Source organism: Ammospiza nelsoni, chromosome 6 (assembly GCF_027579445.1).
Source record: "Ammospiza nelsoni isolate bAmmNel1 chromosome 6, bAmmNel1.pri, whole genome shotgun sequence".
In the NCBI taxonomy this organism is placed as follows: Eukaryota; Metazoa; Chordata; class Aves; order Passeriformes; family Passerellidae; genus Ammospiza; species Ammospiza nelsoni.
The window spans coordinates 26,224,285-26,250,079 of NC_080638.1; the positions used below are offsets into that span (position 1 = coordinate 26,224,285).

General features: G+C 43.6%; 1 protein-coding gene across 3 annotated transcripts in view; it reads left to right on the top strand.

Annotated features, from left to right (window-relative positions):
- Positions 1-24,988, top strand: part of AMBRA1 (autophagy and beclin 1 regulator 1) — a 125,847-nt gene extending 100,859 nt beyond the window's left edge. For all 3 annotated transcript variants that reach the window (XM_059474608.1, XM_059474609.1, XM_059474610.1), the window contains 3 exons: positions 12,906-12,998; positions 14,539-14,732; positions 23,401-24,988. In XM_059474608.1, coding sequence (XP_059330591.1) covers positions 12,906-12,998; positions 14,539-14,732; positions 23,401-23,891 — 778 coding nt within the window. In that variant the 3' untranslated portion in view covers positions 23,892-24,988. The remainder of the gene's footprint in view (positions 1-12,905; positions 12,999-14,538; positions 14,733-23,400) is intronic.
- The last annotated feature ends 807 nt before the right edge of the window (positions 24,989-25,795 follow it).

Sequence of the window (25,795 nt, forward strand, 5' to 3'; positions counted from 1 at the left end):
TGATTGTAGGTGATTAAGCCATCAATACATGAGGCTGTAAGAAAAAAATTTGTTCTAGGATGAGATACAAGATGCTTAACAGCAGAGGTGGCAAAATATTAATATGGGTGTAGAGGAAGCTAGATATATAAGCTGGAATAGTTTAAAATTTGCCTTTTAACTTGCACAGTAGCATAGAGTGCTTGATAGTGGGATCAGGGGAACATTTTATCTAAGAAAATCTGCAGTGTGGAGTCTTTATCAGGGCTAAAAAGGAAAGATAAGGAGGGGGTTATATAGCCTTCCATAAATATCCAAGAAGCAAGAACCATTTAAATGTATATCACAGAATGGTCAAGGTTGAAAGGGACCATTGGAAGTCATCTAGTCCAACCTCTGGTCAAGCAGCATCCCTTAGAATACATAACTCAGATAGTGACCAGATGGCTTTTTAATATTTCCAGGGAAGGAGATAGTGAAATCTCACTGAGCAATTTGTTCCAGTGCTCAGTCACCTGGACAGTAAAGTCCTTGTTCTTGTTTTGGTGGAACTTTGTGTTCCAGTTTCTACCCATTGCTTGTTGGTCAGCACTGTCAGGAAGAGCCTGGCTCCATCTTCTTGACACCCTCTCTTCAGTCCCCTAGTCCTCAGTGTAGCCCTCCACTGGACCTGCTCCAGGAGCTCCGTGTCTCTCTTGTCTTGATAAGTCCAGGAGTGGACACAATGCTCCTGATTTGGCCTCACCAGGGCTGGGTAAAGGGGCAGGGTCACCTCCCTTGACCTGTAAAAGAGCTGTTAAAGCTCTTTCTAATACACCCCAGGATTGTGGGGCCTTCTTGGCCACAAGGACACTGCTGGCTCATGGGCAGTTTGGCCACCAGGACCCCCATGTGTTTCTCCACAGAGTCACATTCCAGCAGATCAGCCCCTCGGCCTGTGCTGGTGCAGGTTCCCAGGTTCAGGACCTGCACATGCCTTTTTTGAATTTCAGTCAGTTCTTCTCTGCCCATCTCTCATTCCTGTCAAGGTCCTTCTGAATGGCAGGGATATCAGCCATCCCAGGTTTGTGTCATCATTGAACTTGCTGAGGAGGCATCTGTCCCTTCATCTAAGTCATTCATGGATAAACTAAACAGTACTGGGCCCAGTATTAACCCTTAGGGGACACCACTAGTTACAGGCTTCCAGCAGGACTCTGAGACCTGTCATTCAGCCACCTCAATCCACTGCTTCATCCTCGCATCCTTCCTGCAGCTCCCATTTGCCTGTGAGGATAACATGGGAGACAGTGTTAAAAGGGTTGCTAAAGTCAAGGTAGACAACATCCACTTCTCTTCCCTCCCCTATCTAACCAGTATTCCCATTGGAGAAGGCAATCAGGTTGGCTAAGAGTGGTTTGTTTCCCTTTGGTGGTTCCATGGTGACTTCTGACACTGATATAAATGAAAATATTTCAGCTGTCATCCGGGTGAGCATATTGCCACCTGGCTGCATACCCCACTGGGATAATGGGGCTAGCAGTTTGGATCTAGAGACATAAATAAATAAATAAATAAATAAATAAATAAATAATTTTTTTTTTATTAGAGAGCAAAGAGGCACAAATTGACTGATTAGGTTGTGACTGCAAATTAGAAGAAGGTGGCAACCAGATGATTTCTGCAATAGCCTGTATGTTTGTTGGATGGGTGCAAAAGATTCAGCTGTTTGGAAATGCAGCTCAGCTTGCAGAGACAAGCTGACTGGCATACTTGTGACTGAGGGTGAGACTGAGCTGCTGAGCCATGAGGCAGGTTTTGGTATTCTAAACCCAGGGTTCCCATCTTAATAGGTGTTGACAAGTTGGTTCTCGGAGCTGTTGTGCTCTGGGGAGGTGAGAGCAGGTCTCTGTGACCTGTTAAAAACTTTGTGTACTTTACCCTCTGAATCTAAGTCTTTGAGGAATGGTGTGTGTGAAAGAACCCAGGGGACTGGATTCCTTTGCAGCAGGGACCCAGCTTTTGGAAGTAACTTCCTCTACAAGTGACCAACAGGAGAAACTATTTACTGTTCACAAGTCTGATCTTGGAGCTGGAGCAAGAGGACTCAGGTCTGTGGTTCACAGGCAAATCCTGCTGATAAAAGAATGTTAGCTCAGATGTGGCTTGGGAACAGGTTGCAGTCTTTATGAGGCTGTGACAGCCTTTTTCTTTTCCAAGGGTCTTGTAGTTCACTCTTGTCAAGGTTGCTAACTGGTAGACTTGCATACCCATTAGATCATGAGTCTGCTGTCTGCTTCCACATGGCCTCAGATTAACCCATGATAATCTGTGCTTTTTGGATTTAAGATGAATTTGTGTTCAGTGCAGAAGTGTGGTATTGAAAGGCTCTGAGGCTGCCATGTTTTCAAGGGTGGGCACCACTGAGCTAAATCAAGACACTAAATTGATAACAGTGATATTCAGTGGAAGAGCCATGTCAGATATACGCAGGAATGCCTTTAGGCTCCATTTCGGAAGCAAAGTGAGCTACTATGTACTAAGCTGTGGCCTGGAGGTCCATCACAGGAAGTGATACAGCAGTGTGAATTCCCCCACTCCTCTGTTGTCCTGCTGTACACTGACTTTTCTGCATGGCTGCTAGTGCTTTTTTAGCCTCCCCAAGGATGTTTTTCTCTTGCTACATTCTACTTGACATCCTTTGTAACTGTGACCAGTAATAATCTTCAGTAAATCTCCCTTTCTTGACTCTGCATACTTCAAGGTTTGATTCAGTTTCTGAATCCTTGGATTTGCATAATGGAATGAAGTCCTCTGTGTCTGTCTTGTGTGGTAGAAGCACCTCTACTGAATTAAAAAGGAACTTGATTCTTAATGTTCACAACCTTTCCTATCCTGTCACATCCCAACAAGAGCTTTCCCCTTCAGAAACATCCCTGGTGGGGCATCTCAAACATGAACTGTCTTGCAAAACATAAGCAGGTGAGACCAAAAGTAGTGAGGAGCAGACTGCATGCTGCCCTTTGCTGTCTCTGCTTGTGGAGGAACACCATGGGAAGAAGGCAGGGGATCCAAATATCAATTGTTTGTTTTTGCATCTGGAGTGTCCTCTCTCCTGTGCTCAGAAGCAGGTTCTGGAAGGGATCAGTGCTCACATGCTTTTGCAAATACTGTTACAGAAACCTCACTGTTCTGAGAAAATGTCAAGCTCTTGAAACACCTTGTTTAAGGCTAGCTTTTTAATGCAGGCATTCACAAGACAGGAAGGATTTCTTCAGCTGTTAGAGCTTCTGGTAATGGAATTAATATACTCCTGAAGATACATCTGGTTCAGAGGCAGCATTCCTTAGATTTCTCTCATTGGGAAGTAGGTGTGGAGAGTCTCAAACTGATTCAGTGTGCATATTTTAATTCTTTGGGGTGAGATCTCTCTCACATGAAATTATTCCAGGAAAATTATCTTTATGATAAATTCCTATGCTTTGCAAGTGATCACTGCATTTGTCTGTCTGTGCCAATCTTTTTTTTCTCTGAGAATAGCATATCCTCCCATCTACTGATGGGGACAATGTGTCTACATCTAGTTATCAGTGTTGGTAAAGAGATGGTAATCTATGCAGCTGCCTGGCACATCATGTCTCCCTGCTGGCTGGCTCTGTTCCTCAGGCTCTGCAGCCTCCAGCCATGATGCTCCCAGCAGCATAATCTACATCCTTTGCCTCTTAAGAATAGCTTCTGGAGGATGGAGTAAACAAGGAGACAGAAGGAGGAACTGTCTTCCTTCATGTGTAACCAAGGAATGTTAGCAGCCCTGCATAGGAAATGTTCTCACAACTGATAACTGGGGTAGCTGGAGATACTATTTATGCCTGCATCCTCCCAGCAAATGGCCTTTTGAATGGCAGCATCTGCACAGGGCCTTTAACAAGGAAGTGAATGTGTGTCCTGGACTTCTGCTGCCTGTTAACCAAAAGACACATTGAATTGTCTAAAGGAGGATAAAAGATGCTTTTGATTGATAAAAGGACTGAAAAGAAGGAAAGATGGCCCATTTTGCATTATAGATGCATCCTGCAAGCATACATTTGGATTTTGTCATTCTTGCATTTAAGATAAACTAAATTAATTATTTCCAAATTCTGCAAGGAAGCCTAGGTAACCTCAGTGCCAAGAGGCTTGGTCATTGCAGTTGCTGAAGTAGACTGCTAATGTGGAGGCTTGAAACAGTATTTCCATTCCAATACCATTTTCTATTCTTTTTTCCCTTTTTGTATGTGAATGGGATATCCAGGATGACTGATGGCATTAGGCGAAAGTTGCCTTCAGAAAATTCCACTTAAATACATCTGTGATTCCTAAAGATAAATTTTGAAAGCTGCTTTAAGTCTTCAGTTACTAGCAAGCTCATTTCCCTCCCCCAATTCTTCAAGAAATACTGTAGGACTGACTCCTTAATGACATTTATTTTGCACCATGAGAAAGGGAACTTGGTACAGAGCTCTGTGTTAAGAAATCATAGCCTGGTATTTACCAGTTTGTGCTCTGCATCACTGGTCATCTGCAGGCCCGAACTAGTTCTCAGTTTCAGTAGAGCTCTTTGTAAGAGCACAGCCACGTGCTGTAAAAACAGTTACCAAATGCTTCAGTTACATCTATTCAGATCACACCTGCCACCTTTTCTTCCTGTACTTTTTTCTAATTCTGTCTTCAAAAGCAGTTAAATTTCATGCAAGCAATTATTTTACTAACTGCCTACTGCATGTGGCTCACTCTTTCATTGTTTCAATATATCTTCTTTTTTCTATTTGTTATATTACTCTCTTTAAAGATAAAAGTTACACTTAGAAGACAATAATAGTCAGTTTTAAGTGTGACTTTCTTTTTGAAGAGTGCTGCTAAGTTGACTTTTTTGCCCTTTTGTCATTTCCTCTTTTTTTTTTTTTTGAAATGTATTAAAAAACAGGTGCAAATGACTCAAAAAAGTTAACTTTTTAAAAAAATTGAAATGATTGCAACTAGCTGCTATGTCTGGCATATTTCTTAGTCCCTAATTACACAAGTACCCTTGGATATTTTAGAAGTGGAGACTTCAGAGAAGAGAGTTCAATATCTTGTCCACTTTGAAACACCATTGATTTTTGTCGTTAGCCTCACTAACGAATAGTCCTTTTTTCATTTTAATGCCATTTTCCTCATGTTTATTTTTAGAATGTCTTTTCCCTCCCTTGCAGCACGAGTTCCCCGCCTGCCTTATAACCTTTTTTTACTCCACAGATCTGTACTAGACCTTCCGTGTTCACTTGTTTACTTCCTTGGCTTTCCAATAAGATTTTCTTTAATTTTCCAGTTTTTAATCCATATTATTTGAGGAGTTTTATTTGGTGTCCCTTATGCCTGTTTTTTTCCAGCAGGACTCTGCTAATGAATCCAGCTAGCAAATAAAACAGCCAATTTTTTTTTTTCATTTTTGTTCCCTATTTTAAATCTGTCTGCCAATAATTTTAACTTCATGTCTACAAACTATGAATAATTGGAGTAATAATTGCAATGTGGGGTTCTTGATGATTTTTTTCCTTTTTTTCCTTTTTTTTTGGAGGCAGTTTCCCCTGTATGCTAAACAGAATACTTTTTAGTTGGATAATTTCAAAGCTACTGAAGATTAAAAATATAAAACTTTGCTTGCCCTGTGGATCTCACTGAGGCTTGACCAAACCAAGATCTTGGTTCTGGAGCTTGGCAACTTGGTGTGTGCATATTCCAATGTTCTATTAAAAATAAGCATTTGCTATGCTTGCTAATTTTAAGCATTTTATTTTGATGTTACTTTTTCTCATTCTAGATGTATTTTTGTGGTTTAGTTTACTGGCATAATATCTACAAAACAACCCTATTTCATCAATGTTAGCTTCTGCTAAAACAGTAATGAAAGTTCAAATATGACTTAAGAGTGACTTTAGCTCTCTTGTAGCAGTTTAAGATGTTTTAAAGCCTTAGAAGGCATAAACAATTTGCACTCCTCCAAACACTTCTAGCATCCTAAATTGTCTAAGCCAGTGGAAGAGCTGATAGATCATAAACAGCCTAAGATATTCTGAGGGTTCAAAGCTTTTTTGGAGTGTAGTCTGCCTGTAACCACTTTAAGCAATTAACGAGCCTTTAGATTTTTAGAGGACTTAAGTAAATTGTCCATCTTTAGAGCTGTGTGGATGATAATATCAAGCTGAACTGTGCTTGTTTGAAGACCTTTAAGCTGTGTCTTCTGGAATCTGTTATTTGCCTTCCAGAGGTGTCCCTACCTGGTACTTGGTGTGGTTGGAGCCAGATAGTAAAGGATACCGTGGCATACTGGCAAGATTTAGTGAGAAGAAAGTGAAAATTCAGGGAATTCTTATTTGGTCTATTTCTGCCTTGTTTGTTCCCGGCTATTTGGCTTGGGTGCTGTGCTCTTTTTCTCATGACCATGATACAAGTTACAACTTCCTATGTCACACTGTGTAAACACAGTGTGTTTACATGACTGTAGTATAAAAAATTTCTAAAAAAATCACTTTTAAAAATTGTTCTGGTGTTTTGGCAAAAGAATGAAGGCTGTCTAAGAGGGACTTTCCTTGTCCTTATTCTCAACACTGTTTTTTCTGTTCAACCTTGCATTCCTTATGGGCAGCACTCTCAACTGCAGTATTTTTACTTGAGTCCTAAGATAATCAAATGTCCACACTTTCATACTAAACTTTTTTCTTTCTGCTCTGTCATTGTCTTGGTGCTAAATTTCCATTTGTTACTCCTGTTGGATCTGTTGGAAGACTGATTCTTAATTGAAGACTTCTCCCATAGAATATAAGACAAATTTCTCTTAATGCTTTCTGGTGGTGTGTTTCATCCATTTCAAATTATTTTATGAGTCTGCTTATCTTCTGCATGCAATCTGTAGGTAGGTTGCAAATGGTGACTCCTGGAAGTCACTTAGTTTTTAGCTATACTGGTCCTGTGGATCAGAAGAAACTCTTCTGTTTGGGTTCTTCTTATTGTATTAATCTCTCTTTTCTTTTTCTCTGAAGTATCTGTGAGCTTAGCTGACTGATGACTCTCTTCATTAGCTGAGATACCAAAATTTTACTGAGGGAAGATGGCTGTTAGGGATGTGCCTTCTGTCTAAATCTTATCCACTGGCCACAAGATCATGAAGTGGATCCAGCCTTAAGTGTCCACTGGTAGACAGAACAAACTCATATATGTTTACATTGTTGAGAGAGAAGAGCTGCTGAATTAGCTACTGGTGCCACCAGCTTTATAAGGCTGACCTCATACAAATGGTGTGTTTGAATACAGCATCTTCAAAAATCAAAATATTTAACCTGGCTGGCAGGACTGCTGGCAGGACCAGTTGTTTGCAAAGTGTTCCAAGCTGAGTTGGCACCCTCCCTGAAGCAGGCACACAGCTACCAGCTGCACAAGCTGCTGCTGTCCTGCTTCTGCAGCACCTTGGACAATTCAAGTAGGTATCAGGGTATGTTTCTGCATGGTTGCTGGTTTTCACACAGGCAAAACTTGCAGGATTCTGGAAAATTAGTGGGTTGTATCAGTATGAGGAGTGAAAATGAGGCTGCTCTTAGATGCATCATTCATCTCAATGTGATGGACAGGATGATGTCATACATCATTTTAATATCTGTGGTTGTCAATCATAAACTGCAGATCTTGTGTTCCTTGAATTCCTGTACTTGATCTTGTGCCCTTCCCCTGGCTAGTTACACATGGGCTGGCACCAATGAAGCTGCCACCTCTTCTTGGTCAAAGGGAGTTACTGCCCTGCAGAATTACTCCAGAAATCCCCTTTGCTTTGGTTCCATACAGTTTGCACAGCAGCCAGTTTCACTTGGATTTGTCTCTGCATGTGGTTCATCGCCTGCACAGAAAGCTAAATATTTATGAAGTAGGGCGTTAGAAATTATTGTTTTCCCATCCAGGCAGCTGCTGGGAGTGCCAAACCTCGCCTTGTACTAACAATACCGTTGCCTAGCTAATCATGGGAGCTAGGGATGGGCTTGCTGTGCTGATCATCACCACACTGGCAGAAGAGATAATGAGCTGCTGACAAGGATGCATCTGGAATATGGCCAGTATTGCATTGCATTGCATGAGATACTGTGCGCTGCTTCTTCCTTCCCAAACCAGGACAATAGATTCCTGTTCCTTAGCATAGTGTCACCTTGCCCTCTTGTAGTTCACTCTATTTCCTTGATACAGTTTGAATGGCTTAGAAATGACAAGTTTACACAAAGGGAAGAAAGCATGTCTTGGGAAATTCAAATCTTTGTAACTAATCTGGTTTTGTGTGCTTGCATTTAGTGATCTTGAATGGACAGTATATTTGAGAAATCAGCTTTAAGGAATATTTCCTTTTGTGGAGAAAGCAAACTTGGCAGCATGAAAATTAGGTGCATTGCATGGCATCAGAAAGGCAGCTTCCTTTCTGTGTTGGGCTTGCTACAGTCTACATTTTGGTAATGAGGTTGTGCTGATATTTTTGGATGGGATTGCAGGCAGCAATGTTGTAATCAAAATTTAATTCGGTATAAGAGCAAACAAGTGGGCTGCTGTTGGGCCTTTCCATGTGGCAGGATTTGAAGGAGGAGAGCAGTGCATTTGCTCATTGCTGCTGTCTTCAGATTTCACTTAAATCATCCCCTGATGATACAAGTGAAAAGGTAGTAAGTGCTATTTATGCCTTCCTGGACATGCATACAGCACTTGCTAATTATGGGTTGTTTTGTCTTGCTGTCATGCTCCTGACTGTATTGTTATGATAGAGTTGGGGAATTTTAATCCTAATCCTTTCTCCTCTTCAATTCCCAGTTTTGGATATGCCAGCTGGGGGGTTACCCACATGTCTGAGTCTGTTGTGCTGACCTGTGCTTTGTCAATTTACCCTTCAAGTACTGGTTAAGCGAGTGCACTAAATTGCATTTCAGCTCTCTTGTAATTTGTTAATAATGTTGTCATTAATTCCTAGTACTTTGTCCTAATTTCTTCCTGGAGACATAACTGAGCTGTTTAGGTAATACCCCTATGTAGAGGGAGAGGCGTGCTAAGTTGTTGGCTCTTAATACTTAACAGGCTCCACTCTGAATCCTTATTTGACTTTCAGCAAAGCCTGCAAGTCTGTGCCCTTCATCCTCTCCAAGCTCGTTAATAATGTGAGCTGGACACAAGCGTGAAGAAAAGTCCATCTTAGAACAGATCCCTGCTGGGAAATCCAGGCTGTGAGCAGCTCTGCATGTAACAAAGCTAATGGAAATTTCCAGGGAGGGCTTAGAGAGCTTAGTGACAGCCATAAAAGGGAAGAAAGTAAGAACTTGACTAAGTGGACTTCACTGTCCATGACTGACACAGTGTGGAGAATTGCAATTTTTCACCCTAAAGCCCTGGGCAACAAATGTCCTTTTTACTGCATCCACATCCAAGTGGCTCCATGCTACACAGAGCTTCTACCTTATGCCTTGGAAAATGTAAAGTGCTTCTAGCATTTCTATGTCTAGAGTTTGATGAAGCAAAAGTTAAATGCTTACATTACCTGAAAATATTCATTTCTCCAGTGTAAGCTCTGCTTCTTTGGAATGAATCGTCAGGCCTTGATTTGCAAATCTCCTGGGAAACGTACTGTGAAAGGCTACTCATTTACAAAATTCAAGCAGTATTTTGCAATGGGAGCTAAAAAACCTTTAGGCTTTCTGAGAAGGGAGATTGCACTATTTTAAATAGGTGTGGCTAAACCAGAGCAAATCGTAAGCTTAATTGAAAATCTGATTTAAACCAAGGTAATTGTGGTTGTTGTACACATCTTGTTGTGTACTGAAGTTGGTTTAAGGTCTGATTATGTGATCAAGTTTCTAATGCAAACATGGTGTTAAAACTGGCATTTAGCCTTCACAATAGCAGTATTTCTTTGATGAAATTTTGATTCATTAAGAAGAGACATTATGATCTTCATATAAAAGGTAGTGCCCAAACAGTGCCCTCTGTAAGTTCAGGTGTATGCTCTCCTCACTGTATCTTGATGCAGTCTGAAACATCTCTTCTATAGGCTCAATCAGTCATCTAAAGGCTGAAAAACATAATCAGGAGCAATCATGATACAGATCTTAGGGCTGTAAAGAGACCAATGTAGATTCCAGCTCAGAGATACCCAGATGCATACAAAAGAGGACAGAGATGGTGCTGAGGGCCTTATGGCTTTTGCAAGAGGTAGATTTGGGAAAGGGTAATTTGTGTAGCTGGCCAAAGAAGAGACTCCTGAAAGGTAGCAGTGAAGGTGCTTACTGCTGCAGGGAGTGCCAGCTGTTTATTCTGTGCCACTTCTTTTGCCCAGCAGGGAGACACACCAAACTAAAAAGCCAGGTCAAAGTGGTGCTGAGAATGTTGAGCCCCCATCGTGGCCAAGTGTAGTGACCTTGGCCTAAGCCTGTTTGTAGGTGTTCCCAGAGTCAGCGGCCAGAGCAGTGGCACCATCTGCTACAGGTCCTCCTTCTAGGGAAGGAAGGCAAAGCCCTTGATTCTCTGGCAGTAAAGAAATCGCTAACAGGACCCTGGCAGCGAAGCTCAGCTGATAAATGGCAGTGTTTAAAACCAATATGAAAAGTTACGCATTAAATTGAATGCCTGTTGATTTAACCATGTGCAAACTGACAGCATGAAGTTGGAATGGACTTTGCAGTCCAACAACCTAATTGTACAGTAGTGAGACTGCAGAATAGGTAGGAACATGGTCAGCAGCTTTTTATGAGTGTACTGCATGTCAGCTTGCTACCATGATGCTTTTGTAGAAGTAAAATTGATCCACTCAAAGAAGTGCAGGTAGAAGTGTATGTAGGAGCTGGACTTTCTGTGTATTACAGGAACGTGGTGTTTTGGGGGAAGAGAGGAAACATGATATTGTCAGCTCCCATCTTGGCCTGCGGGAAGCTTTGTGGTCTTCTGGTTTCTTGTCTTGAGAGCTGGCAAGCTGGCAAAGACAAGTAAGGCACACATTGACAAGGAATACTAATAATGTACGTAGCTGTGAGGGACCATGCCTGTTCTTTAGGAAACATGAAGGTGTGTGGAAGAAGAGGGAAAAGAGCACAGGTCAGCTTGGCTCTGTTGTGTAATAGCTGTAGATACCAAGTACACTAGACTTTTAATGGAAATTTTGACTAGGACATCAGAAAGTCTCTCTTGCCTAGGGACTGTGCTGCTTCGCAGACAGCAAAGTGTGACAGCTAATCCTCAGCCAGTATATTAGGCAGGGGATGGAGCAGCCAGAGGGACTGGCACAGTTTTAGTGACAAGTTACCATCTGTCAGTAAACTCAGAAACCTTTGTAAATCAGCATCTCACTGGCAGCTGCTTTCATGAGTTATAATGCAAAAAAAAAAATGAAAAAGCAATGGCTGGTTACTTCTTATGGCCTCCATGTGTGATTTTGTTGACGTAATTTTGTTCATCTCTCACCCTGGGTCCTAACCTGGAGTGCTGTCATCCTGGCAGTCTAGCCCCAGGCCTCCAGTACACACTGCTTTCCCATTGCAGCATATGTGACCTGCAGCATCCTCTAAGCTGGGGTTCTTGCCAATTCTGCTGAGGCATCTCTTTACAGGGACAACAGTTTTTATGTGTATGTAAAACATCTCGTTTGTGCCTGAGCCATAACCAGCTACCAACTATTTGCCGTGAATCCTTTCTTCAGATTATGGGACTACCCCTAGTTCTGAGCCTGCCTGCAGGGTGATGGAAGTCCAGCTCTTCAGACAGAGTTCCCTTGTGTCTACACAGGTTTTGTTTTGTTGGTTTGCGGGTTTTTTCCCCCCACTTGCCTTTCTGTGACCACTACACAGCACTGCTGATTCTCCACCCAGCACCATCAGGTGTGTGCAGTCCAGCAACCATGTGGTGGTGCACAGCACCATTTCAAAACTCCTAGGCAGCTCATGTGAGCTGTCAGCATGGTGTGGGAAAAAAACTGCAGGAAGTGCCTTCCATGCTAATGCAGCCCAGAGTGCCTCTGAAGGTGGAACACATCAGTAGGTGGGAGATCTCTATGCTGCCTGGGACTGCATAGTGAATGCCTGTCCTGTGACATTCCTGTATGGCACAGAGTAAGCTGGATTTGCTCTCACCCTCTTCTTGGTGGGATGTGTACTTGCAGCATTATGGTGGTTTTGTTTCTGTGATTGCTTGTTGTCTTCAGGAGTGGTTGATACCCTTGTCCGTTCCTGTGAGTAGTAAGCCCTGACTTGGTGTACCTTTTGGGGAAATGCTGTGTGAGAGGTTTCCAGAGCATTGGTGGTTCCATTATACTTAGCATTAAATGTAAAATTGAAGTTTGGATTTTTCATCAACAGCCACACATGCTGTTGATGCAGTACAAGCTCTTCTGTGGAAAGTTGTTAAAATATCCTCTACATCTGTCCTTGCTCCACAGTGGGAGGGATGCATAGAGATTATCTATAGGTAGAATGAGAATTATTTGCAAAGAAATTAAATGTTGAATAAGGGCAGTGTCTTACTGACCATTACCTAGTGCAGGAGGTGCTTGCAGACACCACAGGGAGAATTGGCCTTTCCATTCCAGTTCTTTGTTTAGTTACTTGGAATTAGGGTAACTGGATTTTATACGCACAATTGTATGTCTTCATTTCCTGAAAATCTCTCTGCTCTCTGCTGTGGCTTGGTGCTAATAATGAATTGAAATGAATGGAATATTCCAGAGTAATCTGGTAATACAGCACACTATGTTTGCAAGGTGGTTTATGGTAATGAATCCTTTTAATGAAAATGTGAACTGTGAGCTAGATCTGCAGTTTCTGTAGGGCAGGAATCAAGACTATTTATGTTGTGGGTGTGTAATGTGTGCTGGCTTGAACACTTTCCTGTCATACTAATATTTTTTCCTTCTTTGGCATTTTAAGGGCCTTAAACTCTGGAGTTGAGTACCACTGGGACCAGCTGAATGAGAATGTCTTCACTGTGCATTCCAGCAGCAGGAGTACTGAGCGGCCTGGGTGAGTCCTCCTGGGTGTTGGGTTAGAGAGATCTGACCCTTTTTGCTGTTTTTGTTAGCTCTGACATCATTTCTTTGTTCCCTTACCACTGGCAGCTTTAAGTAGGCGATTTTCTCCCTCTTTGGTATTGCCTGCTTGGGTCACCTGGCCTTCTTCCAGAAGTGACATTCAGTGCCCAAAACTGCCAGTGATAGTAAAGTACATGTGTCATTCAGGGCCCCCATAGCACAGCTGTGAGAGGAACATGTGGGGCTTGATGCATCAACAACACCATGTGAAGCAAATGGCCTTTGGAAGGTAACTGAAGAACAGGGGAGTTGGCAGAGAAAAGGGCACGTATATGGTGCCTACCCAGTGATTGATTTTCATCTTTTTAATTACTCGTCATGGGACAGTTGTTTCTCAGTAATAAAGTGTAAAAATAAAGCTAAATCCCTTAATGTCCCCATTGGCTGTTTCAGTCTGTCCAGTGATGCCCATGTTGTTGTTCTGAGCACAAGGGTGATGCTGCAGTCCATTGCTTCTTGCCATAGTGACAAGTATTTCTCTGTAAGCCAGCTGTTCTCAGCAAGAGGGTGGTAGTTGTGTTTCTGAGTTGTGAGCTTCAGCATACCAAGGAAGTTGTGAGCTTGTTTACAGGGCAAATGTCTGGGCTGTCCTACAGCCTTGGTCTCATTGTGGGTGAAAAATAAGCAGTAGTGATTCTTTACTCTGCTGTATGAGTGGATATTGCCACTACTTAAGTTTCTGACAGTACATACTCAGTCTGGTATAATGGCAGCTTGAAGGCAGAAATACTGGTGCCGAATGAACTAGGTCAAACAGAGAGTAAAAAAAAGTGTAGCCGGTTTCCAAGCCTTATGAAAAAAAGGTTGTAAATGAGGCAGTCTTTCCTTGAATCTTTTGACTGTTCCCAGCACTGAGGGGTCAGTTTAGAAAACAGGGTTGTGGCATTGTGAAGATTCAGCTGTAGCATTGTACACTTCAGCTGTTTGAGTCTGAGAAGCCAGTGAACCTTGAGGTGGTTCCTGTTTGCTTTTGAGAACACAGGATTTCCCTTGTCTGACTGGAATGGGCAGAAATGCCTGCTGGAGTGCATTCGTGTGCGATGCTGGCAACCTGGGAAGTCCTGAGGAGGGAAAGGCTACAGGCCACATCCATGGAAGTTAAAACTGCCCTGCTGTGCAGAAGGTTTTGTGTGTGTTTGTGCTTCTACACTGCACGTTGTGGGCCTCCTCAATGCAGTGACTCCAAGACAGTTGTTCTGCAGGCTTAATGATGCTGCAGGGATATCTCTCAGTGCCTGTAAGACTTGCTGCTTCTGTGGAAGGGTGAGTGGACTCTAAGACTCCATTGAAACTCAAGAGACCAGTGCGTGTAAATAAGTGCAGGTCACAATTCCTGTCATCCCCATCCTCATGTTGGCAAGCAGGTGCCTGGTTGGAGTGGAGGCAAGAAGAGCCCCTCGTTTGTGTTTCAATCTTGCTTGGGCATGTTGCCTCCAGTGATCCTGGTCTTAATTGGTTTTCTCTCTTTTCAGAACCAGCAGAGCTACGTGGAGGACAGACAGGGACATGGGCCTGATGAATGCCATAGGCCTACAACCCCGCAATCCCCCCACCTCTGTGACATCACAGGGTACCCAGACCTTGGCACCTCAGCTGCAGAATGCCGAGACTCAGACAGAGAGGGAGGTACAGGAGCAGGAATCCACCTCTGCAGGGACTGGTGAAGGTAGGAGGTCAATCAGTGGTTCATCTGACAGAGTTTACCTCGTGATTTATGAGTTTCCACATATGGTCCACATCCTGTCAGTGTGTTTGGATACTCCTTTTATCTCTTCAACAAAGATTTCTCCCACCTAACTTGCCTGTAGCCAGGCATAGATGATCAGGAGAGTGAATCTCTGGCCATATGAATAGAAAAGTTGTCTTTTTCACATGCTTTGAGGAAGGAAATTTCATTCTTCTCCAGATCATTGTCTCTTTGTAGAATCACCTGTACTGCCTTCATTCCTCACACATGTCCTGATCTCCTAACCATCAGCAGGGCTGCAAGCTGCAGAGTTATCCTTTCTGCCTCTGTCTTAAGAGTTCAGCTTGATCCTCCAACTCTTATGCCAAAGGTCTGCAGCCTTCACAAGCTCAACATTTTGATACAAAATAAAATCACTTCTGTAAATCATTGTAAATCACTTCTCACAAAGCATCTTTGAGAATACTGTTTAGTTTGATTGATGAGGTACGTGATGAGTGCCCAGTTCAGCTATACAAAAATGTCTCTAGTGGTTAGCAGTCCAGGAAAACTTACCAATATGTAAGGAGCTGGAAACAGCTACTGTGCAATTCCTGTACAAAGTCACTAATCTGTTGAAAACATTGATTTATCCAAGCTTCTTGTCTCAATACTGTAACTTCGTGCTTTCATTCAACTCTGAAGGCTTGGCTAGGTGTGGGTTGGGCAGTATATACATAGGAAAGACGAGAAAATCAAGGAGACAGTTTTGAAGTTGTTGGTTCATGATAAACCTCCTTGGCTTTGGGAAGTAGCCCACAACATGCCTGTGTGTGCCTATATGCCTGCTTGTTCTCTGTCATTCTGAAAGTTACATTTTGGTATGTGACTCTTCCACGGTTTCTGCTGTGTAGTATCCAGCATGTGTGATATGGCTTTGTGTTTCTCTGATCTCAGCTCTTCTGTACAAAGTTAAGTGGGAAATTCCTGCCCACTGGGGTTTCCGTCTGCTTATCTCAGCAGAGCTGAGATTAACCTCTCTGGAAGGTTGGTACAATTGATGGCGTGTGAATAAGACTGGAGCACAGACTGTCTGGACAAATGCTGAACTCATGGGAACTGGTTCTTCCACTGAATGTGGAACAGACTGAGAACATGATAGTGTGGGACCTTCTTGCATCAAGGCCATGATGGCTGATGCTGCAGGCTTTTGGAATCAGTTAAACCAGGAGAGTTCTCTGACACTGCTTCTCTCTCCTGCTGTTCTGCAATCATCTGACAGTTTCTTTATCTTGTTCTTTTTAACTTTTCAATTTCCAGATCTAGATCATAGGCTTTAACTAGACTGTTAATGAGACGGGGAAAGGGCTGTTCTTTACCAGTGCCTTGGCAGGATATCTTTACAAAGAAGAAAAACGTGTAACATTTGGAAGAAAAGGAGTGTAAATAACAAGCCTAGGACAGGTACTTCTCTTCATCTCTCTTTCTTGCTTGGAAGAAGAGCAGCAAGTTCCACATCAGCAATTTCCATCTCAGACATTGACTTACCACATGTCCCCTTGCAAATGGCCACACCTGCAAAATGAGCTGTCACTCCTGTCAGCTGTATTGGGGCCTGTAGAACAAAGGAGCTACTGCAGTTTAAACACATGCCTCAGAGATGAGCCAAGGTGTTTTTACCTGTTGTTGGTCAGTTCCTATGCCAGTTGCATCCTCAGTGGAAATTACTGTGTAAGGGCTCAAAATAACTTGAAACAGGGAACTGTGAAGACTATAATGGTCAGGAGCATGAAGGATCAAAAAAATCAATAGCAATACATGACAGAAGAATAGTACAAAGAATTGACATGAAGCAGAGAGACAAATTTTCTTCTCCTTTTCCCAACACCTTAGGCAGTCAGCCAGGTACTTGTGGCATTGGTGGTCTGGCTCATCTTTGTGCTTCACATTACACATGAGCATTACTGGCTGGTTGTGATGGTAAGCCAGCCATTTTCCTAGCATCATCAACTCTTGTGATGCACATCCAGTGTGTTCCAGCAGGCAACAGGCAAGACCAGGTGCTGTGGTGCTTTTCTGGTGGCTAATTTACCCACCATATGTGCTGTAACTCTGCCTGCTGGAAGGAAAACCGTGTTTCCAAATAGTGTGATCTAGATGTGAGGGGCAAAAAGGCAAAAAAAAAAAAAAGGAGAAGAAATGTGAGAAATGTGCTACCAGTAACTTGGAGTATGACCCAGGGCAAATTATTAATCATCTACTAAATAGGAATTAATCTTCCCATAGTACAGCACACCAGGGGCTGTGGAGATTAATTAGTGTTTTGTATGGGGCTTTGAAGATGGAAATCACTATGTAAAGGCTTAGCAGCATTATCATCAGCACAATGGATAAATCAAGTGTGATTCCGAGTAATGTAAAGGAAAGTGGTCTAGTTATTGCCCTGCCATGAGGGGTGAAAAAGCCCCAAGTGACCAACCAAACGAAAAAAACCCCTTGTAAGGTTAAAAAAACAAAAAAAGGAAAAAAAAAAAGAGAAAGGCTAATGCCACCCTGAGAGTGGGTTTCTGTCCTCTGTCCTGTCAGCCCTTCTGGCTCAGGGCATTTCTTGCAGATATGTGCTTACTGTACAAAAAAAAGAGAGTATGCAGAATTGCAGCAGAAATCTAATTAAGTTCTGTGTGGGTATAAATAGTTTCCTTTTCTCATGCAAAGCTCTGCGGGGACTTTGCTGCTCTGATTATCTTTCTGCCTTCTTTGGAGGAATGAGTATATGATGACTTTATTAGAAGTGAATCCCTCTAATGTCTAAATCTCTCTGTTTTGCAGCAGTTAGTAGCGGACTTGTGAACTCTGCTTCCACGCCACACATAAAGGAAAGGTAGTTAGAGTTGAGAGAAAACTAGGAGAGGTACCAAGAAACGCTTAAAACAGTGTTTGAACTGTCTCCTATTTTCTTTTAAGCTGACAGACATAGTGGAAATAGTGATAGAGTTGTAACTTTGAGGCACCCTTAATTAGAAACAATCTGTTGGGCGTTATACTATGTTTTCCTTGCAAATAGACAGGCATAATGGGAGTGGGATCTGTATTCAGCTGGCAGATTGAATCTCACTTAAAACCCAACAAAAATTCCTAATGAGATTTAATGGCCCAAAGTTTTAACCTTTAAAAATTGTAATTCCCGGTCCAGACTGGGTCAGGCTGTGGCTGCCACTTGTTCAGGCTGTTGGATCTTTGGAATACAGTGCAAGGAGCAGTAACTGCAGGGTCTGCAATTTGCCAAAGCTGCTGCAGGCGGAGGGAGAGGGACCTCTGCAGAGCTGCAGGACACTTGTTTGATAGTGGGCCCGTGCTGTCCCCTGGCTGTTGGGAGATAACCTGTCTTTCAAGTAATCTAGTTTTTAAAGAGGAAAAAAAAAACAACAACAAATAACTGAAAAGCAGATGTCATCTGATTTCCTACCATCTGCATTGTCTTTTGGGCTTAAAACTCAGTGCTTGTTGTGCATGTAGGCACATGTCATGAGTTACTGAAATTGTAGCCATCCGAATATTTGCTGTCACTGGATTGCTACTTAGCCTGCCTTTGAGGGAGCAACATATGCTGTCATGCTATATACAGTTTTTAACTTGTTGGGTTGAAGTGTTTATCACCAGCCAATATAAATTTCCATCAGTTCCAACTGCTTTCAGATATTGCAGCAGATTCATTTGAGAGGGAAGAGGGTTGTAACATGAAGGCTTGGGTTTGTGAGATTCAAACTATTGGTAGTGAAAAGACAGCACATACAAGCAAAACTTTCCTGATACAAGCAAAGGATTCTGGGAGTGCCTGAGGAGCACTTAGAAGCAATCAGTGTGCCTGCATGTGATGTAATTTATTTAATCTGAGACATTAGGAACACGTGTCAAGGGGCTGCTTGGGCAGGAATACTTTGTCCCCAGCCGAGCCTCATGAACGCTAAGGAGAAGAAACATGTTGTTTGATGTTAGCTGAACACGTTCTTGCAATGCTCTTGTCAGGTGTGATGTGACTTTTGTGTAGTTAGTGTGGAAATGGGAACTGGGACACCAGGGATCAGCTTCCAAATCTGCTTCTCATCCTCCAAGTAGAAACGTGGGTAGATCCCTTAGCCTTTCATCTGCCCATCCATCTGTAAAATCTGCGTCATATGTCCTATAGAACTGCAAATTTTGGTTTCTCTTTAAAATCCTCTGAAAACCACTACCAAAAAATAGACTTAGGTTCTAGAAGTATGTACTATGCAAGCCTTTACAGCGTGATCTACTCCAAGTACTTGGGTCTCTTGGGATTAAATTATGTGGGCTACTTTTAAACTCTCATTACAAAAGCAAGTTTCACTCATATGTATAGCCAAGACGAGATATTACTAAGAAAATTCTTACAAGTTAAAGCCAGTTGTATTTTTTCTGAGTTCTGTGGAGTTGTTTGCATTAACTACCTCAGAAAGGAAGTGTGAACATGTTTCTGGGTTGGAAAGAAAAGTAATTATTGTGGCATTAAGGGAGATATAATTACTCATAGCTGGTTATACTGTGGTGTGCCCCTCCCTTTTCTATTCTTATGCAAGGGGTGAATTAATGTAAAAATGCTGATATTTTTATCTTTAAGCATCTGAATTAGTGGGGCAGCTCACACCTCAGAGCTATTATTTCATGTTCTCTGAAGACTTAGATATCTCCGCAGTGCTTACTGTTCTAATTTTGAAGCTTTGTTTGCAAACACGGTTCCTAACTACTGCTGGTTTTACAAAGCAGAATGTTGAAAACAGAAGAAAATTCAAGAGCAGTGTCAGTATATTGCACAGATACAGGGTAGTCTGATCTCATCCTTGCATCTGTGGACTTTGCATTCCATCAGGAGTGTGCCATCCATTCCCAGAGATAAACAAGTTGTACTCCCTATAAGTACTTCAGAGTGCACTTCCTTTAGAAGTGGAAATACCCTGCCTTACGCCCAACTCCATCAAAAGTTTGTAAGATGTTTTGCCTGCATAGTTTTCTGTGTCAAATTCTTGTCTTGCTGGAGTAGCATAGAGGACTTTTAAAAACAGATGCATTAGCTAGGGAATATTTAGCTAAATGTTTGAGACAGCTACATTGACAGAAATCCTCTGGTCTTTGGGATAATTGCTCTCAAGAGTAATGTTTTGTTCTGTGTTTGGAATAGACAGGCGTTTGGACCTCTGGAAAGGTCACTTTGGTTACAGTAGAAAACATTTGTAGGAGCACAGCACTGCAGCAAGCTGATATGTGTGTAGTTTACAGCATTGCTGTTGTTTTGGGTAAGTGCCTGTGTGCCCACCCTGAACCTTCACCAAATGGAAGTCAGCTTATTTCACTTGCTCTGAATACTAATGTAGTCTGCATTGGCAGCCTGGTGAAAGAATGTGTGTGGGAGTCACCAGGCAGTAGGAACGGGCTGTGTGTGAATCTGTGCTGTAGCTCAGCTCAAGGCAAATGGCACAGCAAGCTTTGCTCTGAGCTAGTCAGCCCAAGTCATCGTTGAAACCTGAGAGAGGAAAAGGGGAGGACAGTCCCCAAAGCAGAGGTGTTTGTTGGCTGTTTGAATGGTGAGGCTCACTTCTGGCTCTTGATGGGCTGGAAATTTCCAACATTGCTGTATCTCTGGGACCTGAAGGCTCATGCCTTACTGATTCCTGCTGTGGCATCAGCCCTTGCCTGTCTTCTGAGGAAGGAGATGCCTCAGTTGGAAATTCAGCCATGGCATATGGTAATTTAGGGGCAGGGAAGAGCCAGGGATGCTGTGGTGAAGCATATGTTTGTAATGCTGAGGAGCATTGGCTGGCCGGGAGTCCTTGCTGTTTTGCTGTTCCAGTGCTTCTGTACTGGACTCGTTTATAGTAAGTGATCTATCAAGAGCACAGTACCTGCTGTTTCAGGAGTTGTGTAGATAGGCCTGTCTGGCATGTCTCTAGACCAGGTTGCAAATCTTGGCTTTCTTAAGCTTCCATTCCAGCCTGGCCAGATGGTTGGTAATGAAGTACGACTATGCCCTCAGAAGGAAGTGATTACTGAATCAAAACCCATGCTTCTCAAAACTTCCACTTAGTGCTGCTCATGATTAATGTTTCAATATCCCTTGGCATGCATGTTTTTCACACTGCAGTTTTCCAATATAATAGTTGCCTCTGTCCTCAGTCTTTGTACTGGTCAGCCAAGTTCCTAGTTTGCGCATCAGCCACATCCTGAATAGGATTTCTCTGCTAGTCGTGGGTCAGGCTCTGTCCAGGGGGTATTCTTGCTCACTCCTCTTAGGCTGTGCTGCAGATTCTCATGTGGTTACAGGTATCTCTGGGGTCCCACTGATGCTCTCATTGAGGGCCAAGGTATAGTGCATGTAGCAGGTTTACTGCATTCCTAGCAGGAATCTACTTACACTACTGGTGAGATGTAAATTTGCCCTTAATGTCCATAATATTTCTGCAGGAGGACAATATGTCAGCAGACTTCCTTGAGGATGAAATTAACTGTGTCCTGTGGTAGGGGATGCTGGCAGTGCTTGATGCAAGTACTACTGAGCCCATGAGAAAAGGGAATGAGCTGTCACTGACTGACTACATGGCGTCTCTCAAGTGGCATGGTGTGGACTTTGCTGAGTATCTTAGCTCTCATGCTGGATACATGATCATCCAATCATTTAGGCTGGAGAACACTTCCAAGATCATCAAGTCCAACCTTTGGCTGAACACCACTATGTAACTAAATTATAGCACTAATTGCCATGTCCTGTCATTTATTAAATAGTTCCAGGAATTGTGACTCCACCACTTCCCTAGGCAGTTAAAATGAGTGAGCACTGTCTCAGTGAAAAAAGTTCTTGCTAATGTCCACCCTGAACCTTCCCTGGTGCATCTTGAGGCCATTTCCTCTTATCCTGTTGCTGGTTAACTGGGGTAAGAGACTGGCTGCACCTCCTTTCAGATAGTTGTAGGGAGTGATAAGGTCTCCCCTGACCCTGCTTTTCTCCAGGCTAAACAACCTCAGTTCCCTTAGCTACTCTTCTTACGACGTGTGCTCCAGACCTTTCACCAGCATCATTGCCCTTCTCTGGATGTGCTCCAGTACCTCAATGACCTTTCTTGTTGTGAGGGGCCCAAAACTGGCCACAGGGTTCAAGGCGTGGCCTCACTAGTGCTGAGTACAGGGACACAATCTTCCCTGATCCTGCTGGCCACACTATTGCTGATACAGGCCATTGGCTTTCTTGGCCACCTGGACACACACTGGATCATGCTCAGCCACTGTCAGCCAGCACCCCCAGGACCTTTTCTGCTGAGCAGCTTTCCAGCCCCCCTTTCCCCAGCCTGTAGTGCCACCTGGGATTGTTGTGACTCAAGGGTACCTTGTTGAACCTCATGCAATTGGTCTTTGCCTTTGACCTAGCCTGTCCAGATTCTTTCTCAGACCCTTTCTACCCTCCAGCATATCAACACTCCCAACCAACTTACTGTCAACTGTGAGCTCACTGAGAGTGCACTAGAATCCCCTCATCCAAATCATTTATAAAGATATTAAACTCCACAGCCCCAAGTATTTTTGTTTTCCTAGTCAGTGTGGCATTTTGTTTTTTATTGTGTTCTAACTCCTCCCTACATCTAGCCTTGTTGACATTTGTGTTCATTTCCTTGGTGCCAGGAGAGCTCACGGCTTTCTCCTCAAATCAGCACTGTGATAGCTTCATAGAGGTGGGAGTGAGATTTATTTCTTTAATAAGAATCAGCAAGATCCCACTGTGGAATGTTTCTAGCAGTTTATTATTACAGATTGTTATCCCCAAATGCTCCGGGTAGGGTTTGTAGCAAAAGGAGGATGTTGAGAAACTGAACTGGAATGAACTTCCCTGTCATGGTGTTTTAATCTTCTACATGGACAATTCTTTGGTGAGATTTTGTTCTCCTGAAGTAATCTTGAGCAACCAAGGTATGTGACGATGGTTCTCTCAGCTCACTACAGCCTGACAATAAGGGAAGCCTCAGAAATAAGAGTAGACAAAGACTGTAGGTCTTGAGATGTTTTTTTGTATTCCTCGAAAGATATCAGTCAAGGGGAGCAGGAGCCTACACACTTGATCATAGCTAATGTGGAAGACCATGTTCTGTAGCTGCTGTTTGCTGTTGGCCAGCTTCTTTTGTCCTCCCTAGATTGACACTGGAGACATTGCCAGTGTGTCATCTGCCTACTTCTCAAACAGGTGAAGTAGGAAAAGCCATGGGGTTCTTAAACACCATGGTGAACTGTTTGGTTTATTGCAGTGCAAACTGAGGTGTCCCCGTGGGTAGAGATAATCTCTACAGCTGTGATAAAGCATCCTGCCTCTTTGGCTACTACCCCTTCCCCCATCTTTATGGCTAGATGAGAGCTGCTTTTCCAAGGCTTGGACATGCAAGTCTCTGAGGGTTACCCGTGGAAATGACCAATATTTTCTTGACAGAATTCAGTGCCTTTGTTTGACACTTAACCAAGTGGCAAGTTATGGAAATAAAATACTGGGCTCTGTGTGGAATAGAACCTTCATCTTCTGTCCCACACACGCACACTGCATGATGCAACTACTCAGCATGCTTTATTTTGTGTCATGGTTTGCCTTGTGCACCAGAGTTGCTTCTGCTTTCTTTTGCAGGTGAAGGTCCAGAATATGGGGCCAGTGGGGAGGATGCCCTGAGCAGGATTCAAAGGCTGATGGCAGAAGGTGGCATGACTGCCGTGGTTCAGAGGGAGCAGAGCACCACCATGGCATCCATGGGTGGCTTTGGCAACAACATCATTGTGAGCCACCGGATCCACCGCAGCTCTCAGACTGGCACAGAGCCCACTGGAGCTGAGGGCACGTCGGCACAGCAGTCCACCTCTCAGCAGCTGGGCACAGAGCTGGAGGGACGGATCCTGTCGGAGTCCGTGCAGCTGCCAGAGCGTGGCCTGAGCCCACGGACAGCCCCTAGTGGGAGTGAAGGACAAAGCGCTGGTGACCTGGATCTGCCAGAGCAGGCCCAGTCCTCCATGGACACCGAGGGACCAATTGAATACAGTGACCTAACTAACAATAACCATCTTTCTGACAGTACCAACTTCTATAGTAATGACAGCACCAGTGGGGAGTCGCGGAACAGGTAGAGATTGAGTTGTGTGTTGGTGCTACCCTTGTACTGCTCAGCAGAGACCTGTACCTCACAGCTGGCCAGGAGCTGGAAGAGCAGGGATGGGTGGCTCTTACAGGATGCTGGTGGTTCAGAGGGCTTCTCTATCCTGGGTGATGGGGGAAGGGATAAGAATTGCAGGGGAAACCATGGGAAAGAAAGCGTACTTAACTTCCAACATTCCCACTGCTGAAGAGTTAACAGGAATACAAACCACACTTGCTGCACATCAGCCAAATTTTGAAGCCCCATGGCATCTCCAGAGCTAAGCCCTGCAACTTGGTGTGTCATCCTTTGTAAAGCCTTTTTGTTTTCCTTTTTCCTGCCCTTTTATACCCATGGAGCTGATCAGTAGAGTGAAGAAAGGGAAGGGGGCCTGCAGCATCCTTCTGGAGACAGGCAGTACTGGGCAAACCCAGGCGTGATGCTCCAGCTCTGTTGCTGGAGTGGAGGGGTCTTCCAGGCCGCAGTCCCTCTCCATAGCACAGCACTGCTCCCCCAGAGTGTGGTGTTCTGAGACCAGTCCTGCCTATGCTGTGGTCTTTTCTGGGAAGAGCTGGGCTTCACCAGAACATGCATGGCTCAGGATATGCTCACAGGTGGAATCTTTCCTTTTTAGAGTTAGTTTAGAACTTGGCAGGAACCGAAGCAGAGATGCCGTATGGACGGGTAGAGGGACAAGGGCTACTGCTCTCTAGTCAGGATGCAGTTCTCACAAGGATGTTCTAAGCTGTGCCAATATTAACATGAATGAGCCACTCCAGTGGTTTCATGGTGCCAGGACTGAGCTGCACATCCTTAACAGGGGGCAGGAAGTCTCTTTTCAGCTCCAGGCCAGGGTGTGAGGTATGGGTCTGTGATGTAAGGTGTTGCATGTGAAATCTTGACCTTGTACATGTAGTTTCTAGTGGAGAAGTCAAGGCTCTGATACTTTGTTTTTAGTCTCAAATGTGATTTTCCTTTTCGTTTGTAACTCTCCATCCCTAGCAGGCTTATGGAGGAAGTACGGGGAAAGTGTGAGTGCTGACGAGGGAAACACCAAAGATCAATGTCATTAAAATATGACAAACCCTTGCTTGACCTCCTGTCTTCATTTGTGTGATGGTTGTCTCTGTCTTTGGCCTTGGGGACAGATACTTTCATCTATGAAGCTCTAGGCAGCATGCAAATGTCAGATGATGACCACCCCTTTCCCCAGAGGAAAGCAGACAGCCTGTGAGTTGAAACTCCAAAACTGGAAACAAGGAGGTGCATTTGGGAGTCTTACTTGCAAATCACATTTTAACCAGTCTGGAGATGAGCAGGCCTCTGCATTTCCCATCATTTAAGTCCTGCACTAAGGAGAAAGAAGAGCATTTCACCTATCCTGTGTAAAAAGCTGTGGAGAGGTGCAGCACTGAACATCTTGGGCAAGCAGGGAGTGGTCTGTCTTGCTGACCCCTTGATGCAGAAGAGGGTTGCAGTATCTGGCTGTTCTGGATAGAGGAATGCACAGTCCTCTGTTACTACTGTGGTGTGAGGGATGTTTCCAGTGCTGTCTGAGCACCTGCCAGCAGCTGCTGTGCTCCTGCCCAGCTCCTCAAGATTCTCTGCTCCTAAGACATTACAATAAATAAGTCTGTCATTAGGCAGCACTCAAGCTCCCAGTCAGAAGAGTCTGTTAGAGAACATTAAGCAAATCTTCCCTTAAATCACAGCCTGGAGATGAACCTTAAATCAAATCAGCTGCTGCCAGGCCTCATTGCTGAGTGTTAATGAGGCTCTAAAACCTGCCCCAAGCCAACCACATCCCTGATCTGACAGGAGAGCAGCCTGAAAAATGGGATTCCCTTGTGTGGCAAGGAAGGTTTCATGCATCCCTGTTTTGCCTTACTGTGGAGG